At 36.5% G+C, this 17,617-nt stretch overlaps 1 protein-coding gene across 4 annotated transcripts in view; it reads left to right on the top strand.

Annotated features, from left to right (window-relative positions):
* SPOCK3 (SPARC (osteonectin), cwcv and kazal like domains proteoglycan 3) overlaps positions 1-17,617 on the top strand; it is a 149,717-nt gene that overhangs the window by 46,497 nt on the left and 85,603 nt on the right. For 2 of the 4 annotated variants that reach the window (XM_081332497.1, XM_081332496.1), the window contains exon 3: positions 6,776-6,890. The exons of the other annotated variants lie outside the window; for them this stretch is intronic. In XM_081332497.1, coding sequence (XP_081188623.1) covers positions 6,776-6,890 — 115 coding nt within the window. The remainder of the gene's footprint in view (positions 1-6,775; positions 6,891-17,617) is intronic. 4 annotated transcript variants of the gene reach the window in all.

Raw genomic sequence — 17,617 nt, 5'->3', positions numbered from 1 at the left:
GGGGGTGGAGACAGTTTTTGGGCACTCGATCTCTAAAACGTTCGCCATCACTGGTCTATATCAATCATCCCCTTTTTAATACCCTCCATACATTTTCACCGGGCCTGGCTTGATGGAGTCAGAATACAAAACTGAACAGGATACTGGGAAATACAAGCTGTTCTCTACAAGTATGTAAAGTGGGAATATTTATTTTGCAAGTTACTCACTTGGTCTTTTGAATCCAAGGCAAATAGGCAAAAGTATTTGTATTCAGGAGACCTCATGAAATGCAAAACATTTGAAAGAAGCTCTTTGCAATGGTTATACTGCAGTTTGCATAAAAAGCACTACATGTTCAAATCATTAAATCACCTGCACTGGCTGCTTTGGAAACTACTCATGGTTGTCTATATATCATTGTGCATTCCCAACTGTTTCATTTAATGAGTTATACTCTTGTTTCCTGAGTACAGACTTCAATAAATACAAATATTTCTGAATATATTTAAAGAATATAGTAAATAACCTTGCATTTTAATGAGGATCTAAGAGCTTGCTTACATAGCCTTGTGTTCATTGAGTTCATGTTCTTTCCTCATTCATTTTTTGAATTTGTATTAGGTACAACGTAATACTGTGAAATAGTTTTATGGGATAGTTCTACTGGGAATATATTACAATAATTTAATTTTTGTTATACTGAACCCAAAATCACGTTAAGCAATTTTGTGACACTTTTCTTTCAGTTTGCAATGTTTGTCTTTTGGTTTAGCTTTTAACCACACTCCATGTAGTTATCTCACAGTAAGATGGAAAGGCATAAAAGTTTGTCCACTTCTGTTCATCACCCTAACAACAAGGATGATCAGAGCACTAAAAATTAAGCCTATGAAGAGAAAGAACTGGTTATGTTTAACCTTGGGAAGATTAAATGGGAAGACACAACATGATTAATTACATGAATGACAGTTTAATTTGTTTACATCTAATTTGTATATTATATTTTACTTGTCTTTCAAAAGATAAAGGTGGTAGGTATCTTTCTTCATTTGGTGATAGGTATAGTTATTTTAAAAAGGGATGCGGTGGCTCAGCGGGTTAGGACGCTGAGCTTGTTGATCAGAAGGTTGGCAGTTTGGCGGGTCGAATCCCGAGTGCCGCATAACAGAGTGAGCACCTGTTACTTGTCCCAGCTTCTGCCAACCTAGCAGTTCGAAAGCACATAAAAATGCAAGTAGAAAAATAGGGACCACTATGGTGGGAAGGTAACAGCGTTCCGTGCGTGTTTGGCGTCTAGTCATGCCGGCCACATGACCACGGAGACATCCTCAGACCAGCGCTGGCTCTTCGGCTTTGAAACGGAGATGAGCAGCAGCCCCTAGAGTCGGAAACGACTAGCACGCATGTGCGGGGGAACCTTTACCTTTACCTTATAGTTATCTTTCCTGATTTTATTTTGAAACATCAGCCCTTTGGGAAATTTTAACCCAAAATATGGCATTATTGTACTGTAGTATCAAACTTTAGGTTTAGAATTAAATTTGTACCTTCTCAAGTAGATTGAAATCTGGACCTCCTCAGTCCAAGTGGAATCTTTATCCTTTAACAGATAAACCAGGGTTTGGATGCAGTATATATAAGTTATCTTTTCTATAAATAGATAGTCCTTCCCATATTTTACTATTCTCTGTGTATCCTGCATAGACGTTTGACTTTTAACTAGACTGCTGATGATTTACAGCAATTTAAAGCAGGTTTATTAGATTGTCAATTATGATTTGTCAAGATAGGCTGTATAACAATGTTTTCATTTGTTTTTTTATATAATTAGGCAGACTTACATTTGGGTATGAAACATAAGATTTCTGAATACATAAGGTAAAGGTTCCCCCGCACATGCGTGCTAGTCGTTTCCGACTCTAAGGGCTGGTGCTCATCTCCGTTTCAAAGCCGAAGAGCCAGCGCTTGTCCAAGGACGTCTCCATGGTCATGTAGCCGGCATGACTAGATGCCAAAGGCGCACGGAACGCTGTTACCTTCCCACCGTAGTGGTCCCTATTTTTCTGCTTGCATTTTTTACGTGCTTTCGAACTGCTAGGTTGGCAGAAGCTGGGACGAGTAACAGGCGCTCACTCTGTTACACGGCACTTGAGATTCGACCTGCCAAACTACCAACCTTCTGATCAACGAGCTCAGTGTCCTAACCCACTGAGCCACCGTGTCCCTCTGAATACATAGATGATGTCAATAGGCATATGGCTGCGGCTGTGACGATGGCAGTCATGGTGAAGTGACGTGTATAATGATGCCAGTTGACTCTTTGGAGGTGTTTTTTGCATAAACATGTTATAATTAAATAATTTGATTAATTTGCATCATAACACATGCAACATCAGTGTAAAAGTAGTCCTCAACTTACTAATGGTTCATTTAGTGACTGTGTCAAGTTTCCGACGGATGAGCTCTTCAAAGAACTCTGAGGCATTGTTTACCTTCAATGTTACAGTGGCACTGAAAAATGGGATTCATGACTATTTTTCAGACTTATGACCAATGCAGCATCCAATGGTCATGTGATCTCAATTGAATGCTTGGCAACTGAGTCATATTTATGACACTTGCAGTATCTTGGGTTATGTGATCATCATTTGCAACCTTCTGACAAGCAAAGTCAATGGGAAGGCCAGACTGACTTAACAACTGTGATACTAACTTAACAACTGCAATGATTCATTCAACAATACTGGCAAGAAAGATCTTAAAATGGGGCAAAATTCACTTAACAAATGTTTCACTTAGCAACATAAATGTTAGGCTCCATTGTGGTCATAAGAAAAGGACTACGTGTATTCTTATTGTGACTTTTACCAGACTTTCAAACAACACTGGCAATAATTTTGTATGGTGTTTATTTGCCGTCCGCTCATAATTTTTTCATCATTTGTAATTTTTTGGAATCACATTTGACTAAGAGAGCAAGAACTTTAGCTTGCTGAAAATGAATTAACGTAGAGCATTGATTTAAGTGATCTTGATCAATAGAGTTCAATTTTTGTCTAATGGTATATGCTTTTCTGCATGCATTAAATTACATTCCCATATTACATAAATATAAAATGAATAAAATACATGTGTGTAAAATCCCATTCTGTTTCCTCCCTCCATTAGCCATTAATGTCTGAAGTAAGCACTTAGCGATAAGGCCTTAACTCTATTAGTCTTCAACCTAGTTTTATAAATAATGCTCCGTGGGTCAAGAGGCATTCTTGCAAAATAAAAAAAAATGGTAGATGGCTGCAAGCCAGGTCTTTATTTTAATACATAATCAATAAGCTAGCAGATTTCGGGACTTCCGGTGGCTCCGCGGCGACGGAGGGAGCCTTCCCGGGCTGCCCGCGGCTCAGCTGTTGTTTTTTTTCGCCCGAAACAGCGCCGATCAGCTGTTCGGGCGAATCCGAAGCCCCCTCCTCGGGAGAAGAGGAGGGGGCGAGCCCCCAGGTAGGGGTAGAGTTCTCCAGGGCCGCCTGAGCTTATGGCTTGGGCGGCTGAAGGATTGAACTCCCCCGTAGCCTGGGCTGCTCCCAGCTGGCCGTCGCCTCTGCTCCTGATTCTTGGAGCAGAGCCAGCCGTCTGCGACCACCCCTGCCTGAAGGAATGACTATGATTTAAAGGAGCAGGCAGAGCGATACAAGAGGAAATGGTAAAGAGGATTACTATGTTTTACTCTCCAGCTTGATGGACTTTTTTGGATTACAAATTTGAAGTGAAAGTGCGTCATATTTGGTAAAAGATGGCGGCTAAACCACCCCCTAAAACTCTTCGGAGTGCTGGAACTTCTCCTGTGCAACAATCATTATTGCAGGCGCTGCATCCTCCTGATGTATTGACATCAAAGGACTTACAAGATGCTCTTGAAAAACATACCCAGGTAATTTTGGAATCAATTAATATTAGATTTGCACAGATGGAGGAGAAATTGGAGAAATTGGAGGAGAGAATGGAGGAGAGGATGGAACAGAAGCTCAAAGCGATGAGGGTAGACATCTTGACTTCAGTGTGTAAAGTGGCTCGGTGTGTGGAAGAATTGGAGGAAAAGCTAGAAGACTTGACTCAAAAGAATGCTATATTAGAAGCAAAAGTATTGGAGAATGAAAATAAAATGGAAAAGGAACTGTGTCTTGCTGAATATTTCCAGATGCAGTTTGCCATTAGAATTAGAGGCTTAAAGGAGAATACTAAGGAAGATCTAAAGCAGCTGGTTTCTGAGGCTTTTGAAATAGTGTTGAAACAGCCAGCATCTGAAATAAAAGGAGGCATGGACAAAGTGTTTCGTGTGAATTCATGGATTGCCAGACAGAGGAAGTTGCCTAGAGATGTGGTGGTATATTTTGCAAAAAGGGAAATTAGAGATGAAGTTATACAAGCTGCTTATGATACTAAAGTTATGATTGCTAATCAAGAAGTTTTGGTCTTAAAAGAAATTCCTCCAAAGATTCTAAGGAGAAGGAAGGATTTTACATTTCTTGTGCAAGAGCTCAAGCAACGAGATATAAGGTTCAGATGGGAGATCCCAGTGGGGTTGATGGTGACGCACGAAGGTAAAAAGTACCGTTTGGTTACTGTGATGCAAGCGCGTGATTTCTACAATAATGTTTTAAATGCAACGCCATTAACACTTTTGGAAGCTGGAAAGGGATCTGGAGAAGGAGTGCATCAAGAGGCCGAAGATGGTCAGATAGAAGACAACGGTGTTGGAGGAGATCAAGATACAACCTCGTTGGATGAATCTATAAAACAGAGGGTGACGCGTGCTGCTGCAAAACGATCTAAGAAGAGAAAGTAGCAGGAATCGCAGAAGTCTTTGGAATTTTTACGATATAGTCAAGTAGTCAAGTAGGGGAGGGGGGAAAAGATTTGGGTGTAGACGCAATATATTTCTATATTTGGTGGTTTTGTGGAGAGGGTGAGCTTTTTTGGATTAAAGTTCAAGTTTTGTTTGCAATTTTTTTTTTTTTTTTTTCCTTTTTTGTTGTGTTTGGAATAATTATAGATGTGGTACGGGAAGAGGACCGGTCGATTACAGAAGAGTTGACTTTAAAGTTTTTTGATTTGGGATCCTTGGTTAATTTGGAAAACTATTTGTAAGAATGTTATATCATGGAATGGATAAAATGGATGGAGTTTATTTAGGATAAGTATAGGGTTGAGAAGGGTTTTTTTTTTTTTTCTTTTTCTTTTTCCTTTTTTTTTTGTTTTTAATATATGTTTAATACTATTAAGGTTTGTTCCATTCTATATAAGCTAGAGAGTGTCCTTTTCTTATTCTAGTTTTTTTTTTTTTATATATATGTTTAATATTGTTAAGGTTTGTTTTATCCTATATAAGCTAGAGAGTGATGGATTTTAGAATTTATAGTTGTTAGTATATGGTTGCTTAGGTTTGCTTTTTTTATATATATATACCTTGTATTCAGCTCTGGGAAGTAGGGGGGGGGGAGGGGGGGAGGTAGGGGGGGAGGAGGGAGGGGGGAGGAGGGGAGGTAGGGGGGGAGGAGGGAGGGGGAAGGGGGGTTTTCAAGGGAAAATTGTATTTTAAAACTTTTCAATAAAAAAAAAAAAAAAAAAAAAAAAATAAGCTAGCAGATTTCCTGGGGATTTAAGAAGTGGCTTTGGAAACTGAGCAGGTTTTTTTTTAAAAAAATATTGGGTATGGTTGTTTCTTTTGTGTAATCTCTGTGTATACTTTTAGGAACGATATATAATGCAGTTTCACTGAATAATAGCCATTTGTCTTCTATGTAATTAGTATTTTGTTTTGGAGGAAAAATGCGATTTGGCATATGGATTTCAGACATGCACCTCTGCTACAAAGTCTCTTTCTTGCCCAAGTTACTTTAGAGTTTGCTTTCTGTGAAAGAAGGATTTGATTCAGAAAGCAAAGTTTCTCTAAGTTTAAAACAGATTAAAACAAGTAGTTACTGTAAGCTTTATTATAGGGTGGAGGTGGAGATGAAAGTGAAGAAGATGCAGCTGCTACTATGAATTTTGTTCCTATAGTAAGCTTGCTGGTGTAAATACAATGACAATTACTGTAGCTGCTTGTTTCCATTTGGTTTTTCAGTGCTGAAGTTGAAATTTTATAAGAAAATGTAAATTTATCAATAATGATCTAAACCAGACATGTCAAACACAAGGCCCGGGGGCCGGATCCGGCCCGCGAAGTGGTTTCATGCGGCCCACGAAGCCATCCTGGAAACAGTGAGGGAACGGCCCCCACTGCCTTGGCCCTGGCCCAGAGACCCTCCTTCTGCCAGAGACCCTCAGATCTGTCCCACTCCTGCCCAGGCCCCCATAGGCACCCTTGATGCAAATGATGTAGAGCTGGCCATGCCCACCCAGTAGGCCATACGCACTTTAGCCACGCCCACCCAGTAGGCCACACCCACCCAGGCCATACCCACTCGTCCCCCTGAGGGCAACCACAATGCTGATGCGGCCCTCAATGAAATTGAGTTTGACACCCCTGATCTAAACAAATTCAGATTATTTTAGTTCCTATATGTAAGAACATGAAAAATAGATTAAAATATTAATTTGAATACTTATTTTAACATTAAAAAAGGAGTAGCGTGGATTTTTCTTTTTACTTTTGCCAGATGTACAGGTGATACTTAATTACTAATTTAGGAATACTACCCTTATTAAAATGAGTAATTAATACTAACATATCTGTATATCTGTAGAAAAGGTGTTGTTGTTTTTTAAAAAAAATATTCTCTACAATTTTTTTTAGCTCTAGACCCAGCTAAAGATCCATGCTTAAAGATGAAATGTACTCGTCATAAGGTATGCATTGCACAAGATCAACAAACCGCTGTTTGCATTAGCCACCGGAGACTGACACACAGGTAAATATCTCTATGTTATTGATCTATAATCCGGGCTATTAATCTACATTTGTATTCAGTGCTGCATTTCTGCATCATTTCAGATCAAGGTAAATAAAATGTGTGAGAACATATGCACATTGTGAACATTCTGTATGTGAAAAGATCCTTCACAGACTCACTGAGTAGGTAACTTATCCTCAATTCAATCCTGTGGGTTGAACTTAATATTATACAGATTTTGTTTATTTTCAATAAGGTTTCTGTGGGAATAGTTTCCGACAAACTATAGTATTGTGAGTTTTTTTAAAAAATGATACTAATTGTATTTCAAGTACTATCAAAGAAATTAAACATCGGCAGACGTACTTTTTGGGAATTTCTACAAAGTATTTTATAAATTAAAATTCATTGGAAAATTAATATTTTTTCAGAAGGATGAAATACTGAAAGCAAAATACACTTCCCTTTAACTTAACTGTAATGGCATGTGGGCATGATCTTGGGAGGTAGGATAAAGGGACCCATCTAAGAAACTGGTCAAATAAAACGCATCTGGGCCCTCAGCAGAAATGTGGGCAAGGCAAAAGGCTTAGAAATGACCCTCCCTTATTTTGGAATTTAAAGGGAACATGGAAAGAGAAGTACTTTCAGACTTGCAAAGATTCTGTTCAGGTAGTTTTACAATAAAGAAGAATTAGCCCATCTGGTTTCGTTTCCTGCATGGTTTACCTAATAAGACTGACAATTACATGAAGGTTGTCCTCGACTTACCACAGTTCATTTAATGACCGTTCAAAGTTACAACAGCACTGAAAAGATGACCGTTTTTCACATTTATGACAGATGCAGCGTTCCCAATGGTCATGTATCTCTTAGCCGTGTGGCATAGAGACTTGTGACTAGACCTTTCAGACTTTCCTTCATCTGTTGGGATATAAATCACCTTGTGAGAGATGCTCAAGATTAAGCTTTGACGAAAACATATTAAAGTATCTTTTTTCTATATATTTAATAGTGAATTAGATAAATTGCAACCTTTAGAATTGAGGAAAAACGGTAAATTAAAAAAAAGGGTAAAGGTAAAGGTTCCCCCACGCATGCATGATAGTCGTTTCCAACTCTAGGGGCCGGTGCTCATCTCCGTTTCAAAGCCGAAGAGCCAGCGCTTGTCCGAGGACATCTCTGTGGTCATGTGGCCGGCATGACTAGACGCCAAAGGTGCAAGGAACGCTGTTACCTTCCCACCGTAGTGGTCTCTATTTTTCTATTTGCATTTTTACGTGCTTTCGAACTGCTAGGTTGGCAGAAGCTGGGACGTGTAACAGGGGCAAACTCTGTTACACGGCACTCGGGATTCGACCTGCCAAACTGCCGACCATCTGATCAACAAGCTCAGCGTCCTAACCTACTGAGCCAATATATATATATATATATATATATATATATATATATATATATATATGTGCTTCAATTAAGAATGTTAATATTTAATTTTGTAAGGGTAACAGTTTCACACAGAAAAAAAAAATCCACCAGGGTTCCTTGCTATAAAACTCCTGCAATAAGTCCCTTCCAAGTATTTCCAGTAACACTAGGAAAACCACTGTAGTCAGGCACAAAGCTGTCCCAGTGGTGGCTCCCTTGAAATCTGATGTACCCACCTCCTTTAGAGCTTCTCAGAAGCAGCACCTATGAAGAACATAGATCTATAAAACTATGGAGCTCCTGAATGAGATCAGTGAGATACCATTTTACCTGTATATTCTGCAGATCATTGCTTCTTGAAATCAGAGGAAAAGACAGTCCAGCTGTATTTTCCCAGTGCTTGTAAAAGAACTATTTCAGTGAATAACAAGGAAAGTATGAAAAAATAACGTAATGCTATTCTAACCTTCGAGGGAACACACAGAATTTTTCATGCCTCAAAGTAAAGTACTCTCTATAGTGAGTATTTAAAAATTAATTATGTTCTATGATACTAGATGCAGTATGAGTAACAACTATGTCATCCTTGGTGCAATCTCTTTAGTTTGTTTAGAGACATTTTCACTACCCATCTAGGTAACATCATCAGTACTAGTGACTGTGTGGATTGCTTCCTGTTTATATATGTTAAACTGTTTATAAACAATTAAATAAGAACTATGCATTTTATACAGTGTAATAGTCTGATTAGGAGGGAGAAAATTCAAATCCTATCTTGTTGTTAATTGCGAAGTCGTGTCCGACCCATTGCGACCCCATGGACAAAAATCCTATCTACTTTCATGCAATAAATCTTGATACCTCCATAGAAAGTAGGAAAAATATAAGCTTGAAACTGAAAATTCTGTATAAAAAATCTCTATTTTAGACAGAATCACAAATCATATCTTTCAGTCCAAGTAAATTTATAAGAATCACAATGATTTATATTCATGCCTGTTCCTATATTTTACATTTATGTGTAATTGATGTATATATAGTATGTGTACATATTTTATAGGGTTTTACTGTTCACACATTGCTAGGAAACATAAAGATGTTTCTTTGCTGATCAGCATGATCTAGTTCTAAATGATTGGATATCAAATGTAAAATGTAGACCAGTAATTAGACACTAGCATTTTACACAAGTAAAATTTCAGTGAGGAATTATGAAAGACAATATACACATTTTGTGCCATCTATGTATGTCAGTACTTTTACAATTATTTAACATTTAGATAGATTGTATAATCTTTGCTTTCCATTTAATAGATTTTCCTCCTGTAATGCAGCTGCTGTCTTACAAAACAAGATGAACCACCCCTTTTCAAGTTGAGGGAACACATTTTATTGCCAAGTTTATGCTCTCACTGGCGCCTGATAAGCACAGCTCTCAAAATAGATAGCTTTAATTGAGTGCACCTGCATTGATGGAGAAGGTGTATCATCTTTTAGAAAAGATATTTTCCTTCACAGAAATTCTAGCTTGTATTGATAAATTTCAGATATAATAAGATATAAACATAAGATTATGAGGAATCATACTTCCTAGAGGATATCTGGGTCTTGATTTATTTAATACACCTCAAATCCCCTTCCTTACAGAGACATGGATTGAAGCTAGAATAGCTTTTCTGTATACAATATCTAAAACTGGATTGCTAATATAATTTACTGTACTTAACTGGTACTTTGTAAAGTATTGCCTTTTGTAACTGTTTTTCTATCTATCTATCTGTCTGTTTCTCTGTCTGTCTATCCACTTATTAAATCTGTATGCTGCCTATCTCTCTACTAAGCAACTCTAGGTGGCTTGGTTTACAATACAATACAATATAGAGCAGGGGTGTCAAACTGCCGGCCCGCAGGCGAGATGCATCATCCAGAAGCCACGCCCACCCCATTGCCAGCAATGGCAAAACAGTCCCGATACGTCTCGTGATGTCACGTGACATTGTGAGTTTCAGATGTCTGATATAGAATATAGGAGTTTTTTTGGGAAATAGTACAGAAAAAGAGAATGATGCTATTTTTTCTCGTGTTTGTTTGTTTGTTCAATTTCTTTGTTCTCCCATTGGGGTCAAAGACTCTGGGGCAGCTTACAATTAAAAAAAATACATTATAGTTAAAAATATTAAAAACATTTTAAAACAGTAAAAGCAGTTAAACCAATAAAAACATTTAAAACATCCAACTTACATAGAGGGCAAAATACTTCATCAGTTAGCAATATAGCAAGGAAATGAGGCCCTTGACATATTCAGCCTCCCAGCCTCAGGAACGTAACTAGGTTTTTCCAGGCCAAATAAATAAATAAATAAATAAATAAATAAATAAATAAATAACCTTTATTGTCAAAGTACAACATGTGTACATTGAGATTAGCTGAGCCTCCCCCCCGTGCTCTCTCCCCCCAACATACAGTGACAACAAACCCTCCATCCTACCACACCATGTAAACCAACTACACCACACACCGGCCTCCCAAGTCAATTCTGCATAAGATTATGTCCCATTTAAAAGCCTAACAGCCCACGGATAAAAGCTATTTTTCAGCCTGTTGGTACGATAAATAAATAAATAAATAAATAAATAAATAAATAAATAAATAAATAAATAAATAAATAAATAAATAAATAACCTTTATTGTCAAAGTACAACATGTGTACATTGAGATTAGCTGAGCCTCCCCCCCGTGCTCTCTCCCCCCAACACACAGTGACAACAAACCCTCCATCCTACCACACCATGTAAGCCAACTACACCACACACCGGCCTCCCAAGTCAATTCTGCATAAGATTATGTCCCATTTAAAAGCCTAACAGCCCACGGATAAAAGCTATTTTTCAGCCTGTTGGTACGGCTGGCTATATTCCTATATCTCCTACCGGATGGTAGGAGAGTAAAGAGATACCGTCCAGGGTGTGGGTCATCCCTGAGAATCTTCCTCACTCTTCCAAGGCAACGAGCCCTGGCGATGTCATCCAGTGGTGTCAGGGAACAGCCCACAATGTCTTGTGCTGTGCTCACTACCCTCTGTAATACTTTCCTGTCCACGGCTGTCAGACCAGCATACCAAACCACAATACCATACTATAAAAGGCTAACAGAGTTTCTATATTATCTCATTAAGGGGAAGACCGGAACAGTGATTGAGAAACTGCCACCATACTCTCCTGCCTCCTTTTCCCTTACCTAATTTATAGCTAGAAAGAAATAACAAATATTTTATAGAACTTAGTTCAATTAGCTAATGAATAGCATGGTGGTCATCAATTTATTATACTTCCATCCTTGGATTGAAACTTAATACTGTACAATGAAAGCAAGGAAAGCAACGTTGCTTTATTTATTTATTTATTTATTTATTTATTTATTTATTTATTTATTTATTTATTTATTTATTTATTTATTTATTTATTTGGCTCTGAACTACTTTCTGTACAGAAGCTAAAATTTTTGAATAGTGAAACTGACCAGCCTGGATTCACATTTGTATTGGATTTCGCTATAGGATTTAACTCTTAAAAAGCTCTTATCTGAGTTTTTTTTCCTTTTTTCAATTTTTGATGTAATTTTTCCTTTGCCTTTTTTTCTTCACGCCTTCATTGTGAGAAATAATATTTTTAATGTTCTTTGTGGCCATTTTGTTGCAGTACATTTATCCATTTTGTCTTTGAAAGGAATTGTTTTCTTTGGCTATGTAAGTTCCAATACAAGAGAGTCTGTTTTATATTAAACTTTCAAATAATGCACCAAGTTAAAGATAAAGCATGGTGGGTTACTTTCACAGAAAAAAAAATAGTCTACAAGTTCAAATTGAAACCTTTGGTAAAAAGCTTGATAAAATTACCTGGGTCTCATATCAACCTAAAGAGAATACTCAGATGCAAACCAAGCATCTCACAGCCAAGCCAGACTACAACTGGGTGGACTGTAATCTAAATTCATGCTGGAAGATTTGAAGAATGAGCAGTTTGGCTGCTGCAGCAATTTGAAGGAGATCTGGATTTTACAGACTTATAATTGGCAGATTCAACGAGTGATGAAGTGGACTCTCTTAAGAAGATGGACTTATCATACCCAATTGATAAACAATTTGGACTGGTCTTTCCTGAGAAAATGGATTGATGTTGGAAAATGGATTTATTATATCTAACCAGAAAACAACTGGCAAGAGACTTGACACCTTGGTTCACAGTGAGACAATGGATTTGATAGAGAGTTTAGGATATTGGATGAGATATTGTTGGCAAAACTCTCACTAAAAATCTTTAAGAGAAAGTTGTTTATTATTATTATTATTATTATTATTATTATTATTATTATTATTATTATTCCCACATGAGATGATTGTGGTGACTTGTGGCAGATAAAAAGCCACTGTAGACTTTCTACGAATTAAATACAAAGACAGATTGTTAACAGAGGGCTTTGAAGTTTAACTTTGCTGTTGATTAACCTGTTAACTATTTTGTTTTTACGTATAACAGATAGATGGCAAGCTAAGTTGGTTGTAAATAGATGAAGAGGTTTATAGATTGTGGGCCTGCTTCTCAAGGAGGAGAAACTAACATTGTTGCAATATATTTATAAGTAATCAACCAGGGGGATAATATCTGTATATGTGGTTCTGGTTTTTGTCCTCTTTAATGCACTTTCTAAAAATGTTCTGTCCATTTTTATTGTTGTTGTTTGTTAATTTCCTGGGGAAATTTGTATTTTAACTTTTTGAACATTTTTTTTTAAAAGAAACTTAATACTATACAAAGCTCACTTTCAAATCCTTTCTGCTAACGACAATCCATAACACAATCCACACTGTATGATTAGTAACTGTGATCTCTGTCTGGTTATATCAGTAAAATAAACAAGACTAAATTATGCAAGGGTTATAAACAGAACATCAAGAGAAAAGAATAAAGAGAAAAGAGCAACTCAGTAATAACCTAAGAACAATTCTACCAGACATTTTTTTTTGTATGACTTTGATTATTTGGAGAATAATAACCTGATTATTATGGTTTAAATATGCTAAATGGGATGGTAGATGCTAGCTTCTGGTAGGGCGGCAAGAGCAGCCAAATACAAACAATTGCGCCCAATACATTATTGATAAACTAGAAATCTGTTTGTTGTTTTTAATTGTAGTTAAAGTATATTTTATCCAAGAAACAGGTTAATACTTCTGTTAAGATACTTTGTCCCATTCGTGTCAGAGGCACTGTTTAAGGCACTTCCAGACTGAAAGGATCAGCCAATGATATCACTGTTGTTGGGAGACACCTGGTTCAGGGTTCCTTACATGTTCCCATTAATGTGCCTACCAAAGTGGTGCCTATTTATCTACTCGCATTAACACGCTTTCGAACGGCTAGATGGGCAGGAGCTGGAGCAAATAATAGAAGTTCACCCCATCACATAGCAGCACTTGGGTTTCAAATGTTTTTGATTGTCAACCCAGCATTCTAATGACATGAGCCACGGCTCTCCACTATATTCCAGTTGTAACTAAGAGTTAGATATACTTTGAAGAATATGCAATAGAGATCTTAAAAAAATTGATTTGTAGTCTACTTAAAGCCATCTTGAATCTTTGCAGTAGCAAACCTGTGAACTAGGAAGTAGGAGGCTAAGTACTATGGCTTTAGTATATAAAAAAGGTACTTCCAGCCAACAAACCCCCCCCCTTGTTTTGCTTCCTTAAGAATGATGGGATTGAAAAATATTTCCCAGATATTTAAAGGTCTCAATTTGTTCTATATATGTGTAATTTATTTTCCAGTGAAGATTATGGGTAGTAAGCCTTTTAGTAAAGACTATTATTTTTGTCTCAGAATGATTGATTTGTCTACAGTATAAGGCAGGGCTTTAGAAACTGAACCTTAAGTCTATTTGTCTTGCAGAGAGTAGGGCTGCACCATCAGCTTAAAGAACTGGGATTGGTTTATCTGTAAGTTTGTAGGGATGAAATTCCTTGTTTGTGAGTGTTAATGAAATAATGATAACGATGATAATTTTTTAAACTTGCATGCTGCATGACTCTTTTGTGTGGTTGATAACAATAACAATCATAGTAAAAAATAACAAATAAAGATAAAAGAAAATATGTGGGATGAAGTGTGTGGGGGGGGAGGTCTTAGCTCTTTTAAACAACAGAGTGGAGGCCATCCAGATCTTAGTGGGAACTTTGTTCCCACAGAAAAGGTGCAGTTCTGGGACCCTGAAGACCGAGAAACTTTTCCCCAAAATGGAAGATTGGAGTATGGTTGCTGGTCATTGAAGAGGATGGCCTCTTGAGGTGGTAAACCATCACCTTTTCCAAGGCAGGAGGTACCCTCCTTCAGAAAAGTCAACACCACAGCCAGGATCCAACCAATACACGTAGACATTAGACAGATTAAATTAGGTACATCTTACCTCCAATGAAATATTCTCATGAAGTCTCATGATGAAAAGTTTTTGATCAAGTGAATAAAGTTGAGTTTTTGTTTTATTTTTCTACTGCAAGTAAAGAACTGAGGATAAAATGTAGCACAAAAAAAATCATTCACTTTTATATGGTCTCCACAGTCTCTATCCTCCTAATCATTCCTGATTTTGTCCTCTAATAACATGAGCAAAATATCTCCCCTACACTTGTCTGATCAGTTGTATATTCTATGCTACTTGGTTACTGTTCTTTGAGATTGATGGTATTATAAAAAGGTAACAAAAAATCCAAATATTGAACGAGAGACTCAATTTTGCACAATATTCAAAGCAGTATCATTTATTTTGGATCATCTATGACAGTAGATAGTTTAATCTGAAGTCCCTGATGGAATAATGTGAGTTCCCATTTGAGTGCTGACATATTTCTTTATATTTTCCTAGATATTTCATAAAGCATATATTTGCTTTATTTCATAAAGCAAATACAGGTATATTTGTAAGTGTTGTAAAATACTTACATAAAAAATTGAAAGAAGGCAGGTTTTAAAATAATTTCTATGTGAAACCTGATTATCATTTGAAACAGCTTGACAAGCTGATCAAATTGAAGAAAGTACACTGCCATTAATTAATTGGTGTTTTGCAACTATAGCAAATTTAAAATGTATGGAAGAACCCCCAGAATTATTCTCCTAGCTGGGGAATTCTGGGAGTTGCAATTCCATATTTTAAATAGCTGAGGTTGGAAACCACTAATTTAAATGTCTTAGTTTAGCTATAAAGAACATTCTGCAAAGCTTCAACCAAAAGTATTCATAGTGTACACATACTGTATATTCAAATAAAAAAGAGAAAAAGATACACACATAGATATTTGGGATTTGCAAAACCCTTTCTATTCAGTATGCTGCATTTCAAGGGCAGAGAACCTATTCTAAGTGCAAGAAAGTTTTTTTTATTCACCCTGGAAGTACTCTGAGTTTGAAACATTATGCTTTGATCTCAAAACACTTCCAATATGTTTCAGATTCAAAGCACATCCAGGGTGAGTGGAAAAAAAAATTGGTTGTTTTCCCCCCTCAAACTAACTGTTCTATGTTTCAGACCTGGTGTCTTATACTGAAAATGAGATACTCTTAGAATAAAGAAGACTACATATTGAGCTTAGAGAGTAAAGAACACTACATATTGCTGAAAAATAATTAAAACCTTTAACTATAAATGTTATTAGAATAATTTTAGAACTGTAAATACAGCTTTACCAAGATCACATTTTTTTCAACTAAACTATTGACATCATATCATAGGAGGATACATAGTCTGTGACTTTCATAGCTTGCTTATATTTAAATAATTATTCTGATAGCTTTTGCATAAACATTTTCTTTTATAAAGAAAAATAAAAGTTTATTATTTTTTGCACCAAACCTTTCAGGTTGATAGGCTGGGGAAAATGGCTTATTCCCTTCTCAATATGTGAAAATGGTAAAAACAAAAAAAGGCAGACTTTGAAAAACATATTTGAGTTCTTTTGCAGCCTAAGGCAGTTTTTGGCAACTCAGAAACTTCTAGATAAACTAACTGAAATCTTAGCATTCTTACCTATTTCAATGAACAATATTTTCAGCATTAAGAAAAAGAAACAAGTATTTGAACTGTTTCTAAAAACAAATTACTAATTATTTTGTTATCCACTATCTTTTCAGACCAAATGAATCTTGCTTTATTACAATACGTTTTTAAAAAACTTTTTAAAAGAATTTTAGTCTATACTTCAATAATGAATGTTAAACAAGAACAATGACATACAGCTAGATAGTCCCAAGGGAACATTATCCATGTTTTTCATGGAGAGAAATTAGACTCCGATACACTGATTAGTTGTAAGAGATTTTTGATATAATCATTCTATGCAAAAATGTAGATAGATAGATAGATACAGTAGATGATAGATAGATAGATAGATAGATAGATAGATAGATAGATAGATAGATAGATAGATACTGTATATCTAGATATATACAGTATATAGAATCTTTTATATCATATTCATACATATATTCATACATAAATATAGACATATACACATGCATATATCTTGGCCATTCCTGTATTTAGTAAATGGTTGAAAATTTCAACTTAACAGAATAGCAGATTGGAAGGCACCTTGGAGATCATTTAGTCCAACCCACTGCACAAGCAGGAGACCCTATATACAATGACTGTCCAGGCTCTTCTTGACAACTTCTGAAGCAAGCCATTCCACTAGTTAATTGTTCTCATCATTAGGAAATTTCTCCTTAATTCTAGGTTGCTTCTCTCCTTGATTAGTTTCCATCCATTGGCTCTTGTTTTGCCTTCTGATGCTTTGGAAAATAGTTTGCACCGTCATCTTTGTGGCAGCCTCTCAAATATAGGAACATGCTATCGTGTCCCCACTAGTTCTTCTTTTCACTAGACATACCCAATTCCTGCAACCGTTTTTCATGTTTTAGCCTCCAGCCCCCTAATCATCTCTTCTCTATATACTTTCCAGAATCTCAACGTCTTTTTTATATTGTGATGACCAAAACTGGACACAGTATTCCAAGTGTGGCTGTATTAAGGCTTTGTAAAGCCATACCAATGCTTCACATGATCTTTATTCTATCCGTCTATCAATGGAGTCTAGGATTGCATTGGCTGCTTCTGCACACTGTTGGTTCATATTCAAATGATTATCCTTTTCGACTCCAATATCGCTTTCACAGTTACTGGCACTAAGCCATGTTTCACCTAGTCTATACCTATGCAGTTGTTTTTTTTTCTTGCATAAGTATCTACACTGAATTTCATTTTGTTA

The sequence above is a fragment of the Vipera berus genome, assembly GCF_964194415.1.
Source record: "Vipera berus genome assembly, chromosome: 7".
NCBI classification, from domain to species: Eukaryota; Metazoa; Chordata; class Lepidosauria; order Squamata; family Viperidae; genus Vipera; species Vipera berus.
The sequence above is the reverse complement of the archived record's forward strand: the minus strand, read 5'-3'. Positions and strand labels throughout refer to the sequence as shown.